The sequence below is a fragment of the Dendroctonus ponderosae genome, unplaced genomic scaffold, assembly GCF_020466585.1.
Source record: "Dendroctonus ponderosae isolate FM_Combo_2020 unplaced genomic scaffold, Dpon_F_20191213v2 Dpon_F_20191213_1, whole genome shotgun sequence".
In the NCBI taxonomy this organism is placed as follows: Eukaryota; Metazoa; Arthropoda; class Insecta; order Coleoptera; family Curculionidae; genus Dendroctonus; species Dendroctonus ponderosae.
This window is the reverse complement of record NW_026017110.1, coordinates 45232328-45241702: the sequence shown is the minus strand read 5'-3', so window position 1 is coordinate 45241702 and position 9375 is coordinate 45232328. Positions and strand designations below refer to the sequence as shown.

Here is a 9375-nt window from a genome sequence, read left to right as displayed (position 1 = left end):
GCGATCTGTTCAAGTTCTTCAATCTGGTGAGGACGCTGATGCAATGGATGGACAACGTGGTGCGCCAAGTGAACACCAGCGAAAAGCCGCGCGACGTCGGCGGCGCTGAACTGTTGATGAGCAATCAGAAGAGCCCTCAGGCAAAATGTAAAGTTGTCCACCTTCACCGTTTGCCCAGATATAACCATGGTCCAGGAATTACCTAATCGGGGCGATCAGTGTTTAGAAGGGGGGCAATGTAACGGAAATGGCCTGGGGTACTCACGTTTGGAATGGGGGGACCGAAATTCATGGTATTTCAGTAAATGGGAGCCCCATTTGCGCCCCATTTACTGTCAAATATGACACTGACAAGCGGGAAGTTTCGCACCTGTTCTGGAGATTTCTAGAACTATCTGGGATACCTAGAGGAAACTATATAAGCGAAGGCGAGAAACACACAGAGTGAGTGAAGTGAGCGAGCAGGTGCAGAAGAGGTTAAACCCCGCGAGTCGGAAACGCGTGTTTTCCGTGTGTTATTGTTATTGTTTATGAAGTTGACGGTAACTTTGAAGTTAGTTTATTTCTGTTCCGTAGTTAAAGTTGTACCGAGTGGAATAAAAGTTGGAAGCAGATGAAGGAGTTCGATACTCGCCCATCCACGGTACAGTATTTTGTATTTTATTTTAGTGTAAAATTATTACATTCTTTTTCGGAAAGCGTTTTACTTGCCGATGGTGTTGCAATATTCTGTGTTGTCCGCACACATCCGCAAGCATGTTGGTGTAGACGCTACGATGTGTGTAATATTTAATATGGGATAAACAGATCGATAAATAAAATTTATTAAACATTTACATTGGTGTAATGCATACAGTTACAACATGGCCAAGGCCGGTTGCTCTCTTTGCCCATGATCTAAATAAGCGCGCTATGTCGTCCATGACCTGGACAGTGCCTTAAAATGGACGCACCCGAGCAAGCCATACGCACGACAATCAGGAGATAATATTAAAGTCACGGTTTTGAGTTTATTCGAGGGGCATTCAATAAGAAAAAAGGCCAAAAACTTATTTTGCTTCGACCTTTAACATTGATAATGTCAGCCATGTCGTAAACCGCTGGCAGTCTCAATCAGTACAAGGCCTAGGCCACGCTTCCTCCCTCTCATCGGTGCAAAGACCAGCCGGCGCCAGCCAGAGCAAGAAAGCACGAATCCGACCAGTTACGTAGTGTTGGATTTTTGCTTTTCCTGTCTGCTATAAACGCAGTCTTGCTTGGACAAGAAGTATTGGTCTGTCGCCAAGTTTTCTTAGGCGTGAAATCCTCATGAAATATTAATATTATAATATAAGTCGCTTGTGCATACAGCGTTGCACTCTGCCATGATAAAATTTGCCAAAGATGGTATTTATATAGTTGGCTGTGTAGTATGGGGCAAATGTATCACATACTCAATAATCAGGTATGAGGCACATTTCTGAGAAAACATTATGGTATTGTCATATTGCAGAGAAAGTGTTTTCGCAGTTTGCACCAAGTCAGACCGAAATTAATTTGTGGGACTTTGCCTATATTAAAGGCTTTGATGGGCTCTATAATTTTAAGTCAGCACTATTATAAAAGATAATCCACATTACTTTGAGAGAGACTCAATCTACAACAAGCCCGTCAACATGAAAAAACATTCGAACTCTTAAACGTTAACTCCTACGTTTAAAGTATGTACCAAACTTTATAAATTTCCTTTTTTTAGAGGTTGCTGATTATCACCGTTTGCCTCTCCTACTGCTATGCCAGTGCTCAACACAGAACCAGCTCCAGTCCCTACCTCGGAGCTTATTCGTACTCGGAAGGAGGTGAGGAGTTTCCCTTCAGCCAGCTGAATGGACCTCATTTATACTCGCTAGGAATCGACAATTTCCTGCCATTTCCCGGAGGTATAGTTCTATTATACTATAGTCTAAAGTATTCTAAATGAAATTTATTATTGATCTTATAGTTAATTAGTGACCGTAATAATAATCAGTAAAAGACGTCTATATTTTTTAATCTCTAGACGTTTCGCCTATATTTAACTCATCATCAGGGCTTTAAAAAGCGAGCTTAGTGAAGTTGATACAATGTATGTCAATGACAGAGTGGTCATTGAGATGTAATAACAGTCATTAATAAAAATTAAAACTTAACTTTACAACAGATTAAAATTAGATCCTGACAAGCAGGGCATAAAATTAAAATATCTAACCTCTAACACAAAGATACCAAGTCTCGCCTTTAAAAAACAAAATTAAAATCGTCATCCGGTCAATACTATAAAACAAACTTACTGAGATCTGAGATACATTATGCCGCGTCCAGACCAAACGCCACGCGCTCGCAATGTGCCAAAATTTCAAGTGTGGACGTGGTACATGGTAGGCGTCGTCCTTTTCCATTGTTTGTCGGTTTTTCTTAGTCAGATCAAAGTAAATCGTTACACAGAAAAAAAATTAAATTAGATGCATGAACTGAGATTGCCGAATTAATCGATAAATGATATGATAAAATGCCGAATTAATGGAAAATAATGATGAGCTTATGCATTTGAAATCTTTGGACAACTGGCGGTTTTTCGATTTCAGGAAAGACTTTGGCGCTTTCCAAGTCCCAAATTTCGGCGGTAGCAAACTCAAATTCCGTTGAAAAACCAGTACAAGAAGCTTCGGAACCTGCTCCCCAACAGGTCACTGGTACTGCAATAATCCCTTTGCAGCCTCCTCCTGCGGTACCAGTCAATGCTGCTGCTGCTAATGTACCCACCAACAATGGTGCGGTTTTTCTGGGTTCAGGAGCATTGGGAGTCATTAATCTCGGCAATGGTGAGCTATTTTTTACCGCATATTTTTTTGTGTCTGAGATTGGGAGGCTCTGTCCTTGCACCCCACATACATATTTAAATTATACAACTAGAAATACTAAACTATTGTCTAGAAATTCGTTATTTTCTAGTTAATGATGACGACAACTTCAATTCTATCATCTATCTAATTCAGATATGTGTGTATCTATCTAATTCAGATATGTGAGACGTCTTAAAGACGTCTGTTGTTACAAATAAAGACGTCTTGAAGAGATGTCTTAAAGATGTCTTAAAGGGATGTCTTCTTGAAAGACGTTTTCAAGGATGTTAGGAATATTCTATGGGAAATTCCCTATTAGGAATGTAAAATAAAATAACATGTTTCCATTTCATTATTTTTTTGTATTTTGTCCATCAAATACAAAACGCAATATTAATATTCTATTTTGTTAGCAGATAATTTCGTTGAAGGTTTGCCACAACACCACAATAGCAAGAGTTTTTTAGTAACACCCAAGCAAACCAAGTGCATATAGTCTAAGGGAAAAGATTTGATATGTCAAGTTTGGATAGATTTTCTAAAATTGGCTCCCCAGTATGATGGTTGTCATCAGTTTTTTGTCAGAAGTCACAATCTGTCTTTATACGTAGGTTATGTATGTCAGGAAAATACACCCTGTCAGAATAATTTCCTTCAACATTACATTTTGAACAGGAGGAATAGTCAAAATGACCTTTAATATATTTTACATATGATTTTGCAGGAGCGTCACAAATAATTGCTTTGATATATACTGCAAAATGTTGATTTTGATACAAGAAACCTGTATTGATAACTTCAGTTGACCTGACTACATGAACTTTTATCAAATGGAAATCCGTCAATATTTATAAGAAGACCTGCTGAATTATTCAAAGGTGTTATTTGATTTTGGCCTAAACGGTTAAAAATACTGTTGAGGCATTTATTTAGCCCAAAATGACAATAGTGTCCGGGCATCACTGATTTTAGTTCAACTGACCTGTTTGAAGCAAGGTTCATGCATCCAAAGGCAACTCTTGCCCAACTTTGTTTGAAATGAGTTATTACTACTACTACTACTACTGGTAAAACTATCATAAGTAGGATAACCTTTAAATTCATTGTCGTCGGTTATGGAATCAGTATCCGAATTATGGCATAAAAACTCACTATCGTCATCGACATTAGGAATTAATGATTGGTTCACTTGTTGCACTTGCAACGTTGAGTTGTTTGAGCTTCACCTAGGCTGTGAAACGATGTCATCACTAACCAAACTCTCAAGGGAATTGTAAAGTTTCTGTCTTTCGGTTTTCACTTCAATCGGATGCACTTGAGCAAGTTCGTCAAAACGTCTTAAATACGTCTTGTGCCAGGCATTAACAAGACGTCTTGCAGCAGACATTTTTAAGATGTCTTAAAAGCGTCCGGTGCCCGGATTTACAAGACGTTTTGTAGTAGACATCTTTAAGATGTCTTAAAGACGTCTTCAAGAGACATACAAAGTTCAAACATAATAACGGCTTAGAGACGTCTTGTGTTGTCTGGGTAATAATGCTTAAATCTCGTTTTTGTCTTTTGAAAGATTTTCTAAGGGAGCTTATTAATTAGTCTGTTTGGCAGATAGCAACATGATTATCATTGGAAAAGTGCCTTGATGCATTCGCCTTAATGGTGCGGCACTTTCATACGGAACCTCATTATTGTCTATTATCTGTCATGTTCATATATTGTTCCTTCGTGGAATTTTCTTTAATACGGGGGAATTAGTAAATAAAAATATGCGATGAAACATATATATAATATATAATAAACGCTCTCACCTCTCGATTTTTGTTTCTTGATGGGCATCCATCCATGTGAAATGAAGGTAGACAAGGTTAATCAAAAACAAATTACATCAACCAAAGTAAAATTTGTATTTAGATACGAGACCCTGTGGACTATAATATATTCTCATTAAACAGTTATATTTAAACAAGTATTATTTTGAGTTAATTTTTTCTTACCTAGGATTTATGTTTAAAATTTAAACTACTGTAAATTGGAAAGTCTTTGATACTTCTTCATTATTGATCGTAAATTGAAATAAAACGCTTATATATCAAATAGGTTAGGTTAATAGTCGCTTCTTTGTAGTACGTTATGTTCTATCATCAATGTTGAAATAGACATTGCTATAATTAAATAATACTGTGACTATGTTTTAGGGGCCTTTGCTCTGGGTTCCGGCGGAATCGGGTACTCGAACCAAAGACAGCAACCCAGACCAAATGGAAGGTCGCCACTCTTCCCTCCACTACCGGCCAATCCCAACTTAGTACCGGCAGCCAGAGCCAGTCAGGTACCAGCCTCAATTCCTCAAACTACATGGCCTGGATTCCAGTACAATCAGCAACTGCTTAATCCCCGATCAACTCAGAAACAAACTGGTATCTGCAAGCCCCCAACTTGTTAAGCATTTTCTGATGGTTCGACTGGTTTCAGATCAGAACGGCTACGAACGTCTGGATGCGAGATCAGCAGGATTTGGTCAGCCCACTCCCCTAATTCGAGCACTCAAGACGCGCATGAACTTTGCCACGCTAAGTGAACCCCAATTTGGTGTACAATCAGGGGACATCAGCCAGCTGCCCCAACCGGGATTTGGTGACCCTATTCCCAGGCTTCCACCTCAAGCGCTGAGATACTTTTAGATCAGACGTAGCTATCGAAGAAGCTGGAACATTGAAAAGTGCCGTTTTCTGTGCTGAGTTGTGCAATTTTATGTTAAATTAATTGATGTCATTCTGGGTAAAAACATGAATATTTCATGGGTTTGCCGATCAAACTCTGCTAATGTTTCCACGTGTTTCTTTTAAATAAAACTTAAAACCCTTACAGTGTTTTAAATTAACACAACCTTAACTTGGAGATTCACATGTAAATCAATGATTAAGCCGCTTTTTCAGAACTCATGTTCGTTTCGATGAGAGGCTTCGGCTGGTTTCTACCATTTTCTTCTTCTTAGAGATTATTTTGAATCATCGACGGACGGAATCCATCGAACGCCATTTCTCGTCAGATTTATATTGCTTTCTCGTTTGTAATGTTTTCAACTGAAATCCGTAGTTAATCAGAGGTTTTGAAGTAATTTTTGATAGAAAGTCCAGTTCTGTGAAAATAGTCCCCGAAGTAGCAGATTACGATTTTGAAAAATTGACTTGACAGTTGACAAACGGTTTCTTTTTCGAAGGGCTTGGAAATCAAGGCTGCAGTAGGTCTGAAGCTTACATGTAGTTTCGTCGAAAGTGGGTCTCATAGAATTGATTGAGATAGCAATAAAATGAATGCGTCTGGCATTTAGGCGCCAAAATGTTTCTTTTGAGCTGTTCTGAAAGCAACTTCGTATTTGGATCGAGGTTTCACTAATAATTTTTGGCCAAAAGTCTAGCTCTGACAAAACAGTGATCGAAGTAGAAAATTAAGGCGTCAACCATTTTGGGAAAATCCAAGATCGCCTTAATGGAAATAAAATTTCGAAAATTATAGAGTGTAGTTCTCCCTTTCGAATTGTTTCGAAAAAGTCCACATTTGGTCTGGATTTATGTGGTATTTTTTTTAAACAATCCTGTGCTGAGGAAACAATAGTCCCTTTTTTAAACAACTTAAAGTTACCTTTTTTCAACAGATTTGAAAACAAGTCATAATTTAAATTCACGTTCATACTTTCTTGGCACATCAAACAAGATGCCCAGCACGTCCGTGGAAAAGTAAGAAAAAAATGAAGAAACTACAAACTCTTTATAAGCGGTTGCAAATTCGTTTAGTAGAAATTTCAGTATGTCAAATTTATTTTTGTCAACATACCTATATTTAAAGGGATTTAACGTTATGTGGATGACGCAACCATAATTTCGGATGGGAAAATGTTGTTTGAATTTATCGACGGGGGCAGAAAATTTTTATAATTTATAATTAATGGATGAGAGCGAAGAGACAGATAGGGATGACGTGGAGACTAAATACTTGTCTTTATTGTGTAAACTAAAAGCGCAAATTAGGCAAATGAGTCAATCTATAATTCAATTTCCACAACATGTTTCTACTCATTTGGAGACAGCTTCGGCAATGCCGCTGAGTAATACCAGGTTACCAAGTATAAATATTCCCACGTTTTCCAATAAAGTCGAAGATTGGCAAGCTTTTATAGACTTGTTTTCAGCAATAATTGGTAGTCATTCATTCTTGAATGATGTGCAAAAGTTTTATTTAAAGGGTGCTTTGTCGGGTGAAGCTTTAAATTTAATTAATAACTTGCCGCTATCCAATGAAAATTATAAACAAGCGCTGCAATTATTGAAAAATAGGTTTGAGAATAAATTAGTGGTCTTTAACGCACATTTGAAAGGTATGCTAGATACACCCCATATTTTAAGAGGTACAGGGAAACAACTAAGAGGTTTTTTTTAACACACATAAAGCAGCACGTTCATTCATTGGTAGCATTAAAATTGTCTATCAAGGAATGGGACGTCATATTAGTTTATCTTTTCACGCAAAAAATAGATTATTAAGCACATAGGGCTTACGAGTTGGAAAAAATATAGGGCTGATATATTCAGATACACAAACACTATTGCCAACTCTTGATGTATTTCTGACTTTTCTGGAAAAAAGATGCACTACTTTAGAAAATATAGAAGTCGGTATTGAGCGAAAAAGACAATTCATTCAAGATAATGGATTATGTTATAACTGTTTGACAAAATCGCATAGGGTGACAGAATGTCAAATAAAACAGGGATGCGTATCGTCTGAAAGAAAACACCATACACTTTTACATGATGAGCAATTGAGCAATGCTGACAGGGATACTTCTGGAAATAAAGATAAAGGATCAAGTAACAGTCTCAACAATTGTGATAATGAAATTTGCCGGCATCAATTCAAGAGCAAAGAAAATACACTTTTGGGTACAAGTGGGAACGAATTTAAAGGTATTTCACACGCGAGAAACTTAGGTATTTAAAGGGCGGAAAATCAAATACCTAAGGCAGGTATGTCACAGTCGCAAGTATGTTATGAACAATCTTTTGGCTACAGCAATAATTAAAATTTGTCTGGAAAACGGCCAGTATATTAATGCGAGAGCGCTTTTAGATTATGGATCACAAACAAGTTTCATTACAAAGAAACTATTTGATAAACTGGGCAGATGTGAAATTCGCAAAACTTTTCTCATGAATGGGGGCATCAGTAATAAAACAACTGAGGTTGAGACAATGGTTAACTTGACTTTAGAATCCAAGGTTAATAATTATACATTCAAAACGCAATTTGCTGTATTGGATAAAATTAAATGTACTCTTCCGCATGTCTGGGTAGATGCCAGGAGGGGAAAAATCGACAAAGAGATGAAATTTGTAGATATCAGGTCATATTGACATGTTGATATCTGCTGATTTGTATGCGCAAATAATTCATCCGCAAGTTATAAAATTAGGTTCAGGATTTCCAATTCTTCAAAATGCAAAACTTGGCTGCTTGATTTTTGGAGCAGCCCCAATTGTGCACCATGAGAACGATCAGTTACGTCTTGTAGTCTTGCTCAGTTAGACGCAATTGGCGATCATGAATCAGTCGACATTGATGAACTAATTCCGAAATTTTGGCAGATGGAAGAACAACAGAATAAAACTTTCTTCTCAAGAGAAGAAAAATTATGTGAGATTTTGTTGTTTGTGAGGTTAAAAAATGGTGGTTTTCAGGTAGATCTTCCAATGAGGAGCAATAAGGATTATCTGCAATTGGGCGATTCTTTTCATTCTGCTTATAGAAGGTTTCAGTTTCTAGAAAATAAATTCATTACGAATCCTGCATTATTTAGCGGCTACGAAAGCTTCATTGATGAGTACATTGAGCTTAATCATGGAAAATATATTGAGTGTAATTCGGAGGAAATTCAAAAAAAGGAATTCTTGGCACATCATTGTGTAATTAAAAATGATACGATTTCTACAAAACTGCGCGTTGTATTTGACGCTTCAGGCTAAACTTCAACTTTATTGGATTATCTTGAAACGATATTATGCTAAAGGTTCTACCGTTCAGCCAGAATTGTTCGACATATTGCTGAGATTCCGCACTTTCAAATTTGGGCTAGTATCCAATATAATTCCAAATCAAAATCATTCCTGGGTTTCAGTCATTTATTGTATCTATTTATCAATTAAAATACGTTTCGGTGTTTTCCACAATCATCAGTTTTTCTAAAATGACAGATAGTTCAAAAAAAATTGTTTTCATTAATTTAAAAAAACACAGTTCGTCAACAGTTTCATCATATCACACACTAAAATACATCACAATTGCAACACTTTTAAACATTCTAAGATTAATTAGGCCTCACAGGTGATTAGTCAGGACAATCAAATCTGGGAAGAGACTACAATTCTTTGTTCAGATACTTAAATATTTTTACTTACATGTGTAGCGTTGTTGCTACTTTAAGCCTTGGCATATATTTGGAGTATTAATTTTGTCCATTTTG

The 9375-nt window shown here is 37.0% G+C and overlaps 1 protein-coding gene across 1 annotated transcript in view; it reads left to right on the top strand.

The window, feature by feature from the left end:
- LOC109533924 overlaps positions 1-5721 on the top strand; it is a 27858-nt gene extending 22137 nt beyond the window's left edge. Inside the window, exons 2-5 of the mRNA XM_019899436.2 lie at positions 1736-1919; positions 2604-2840; positions 5054-5275; positions 5331-5721. Of these exons, the coding sequence (XP_019754995.1) occupies positions 1736-1919; positions 2604-2840; positions 5054-5275; positions 5331-5539 (852 nt within the window). The 3' untranslated portion in view covers positions 5540-5721. The remainder of the gene's footprint in view (positions 1-1735; positions 1920-2603; positions 2841-5053; positions 5276-5330) is intronic.
- The last annotated feature ends 3654 nt before the right edge of the window (positions 5722-9375 follow it).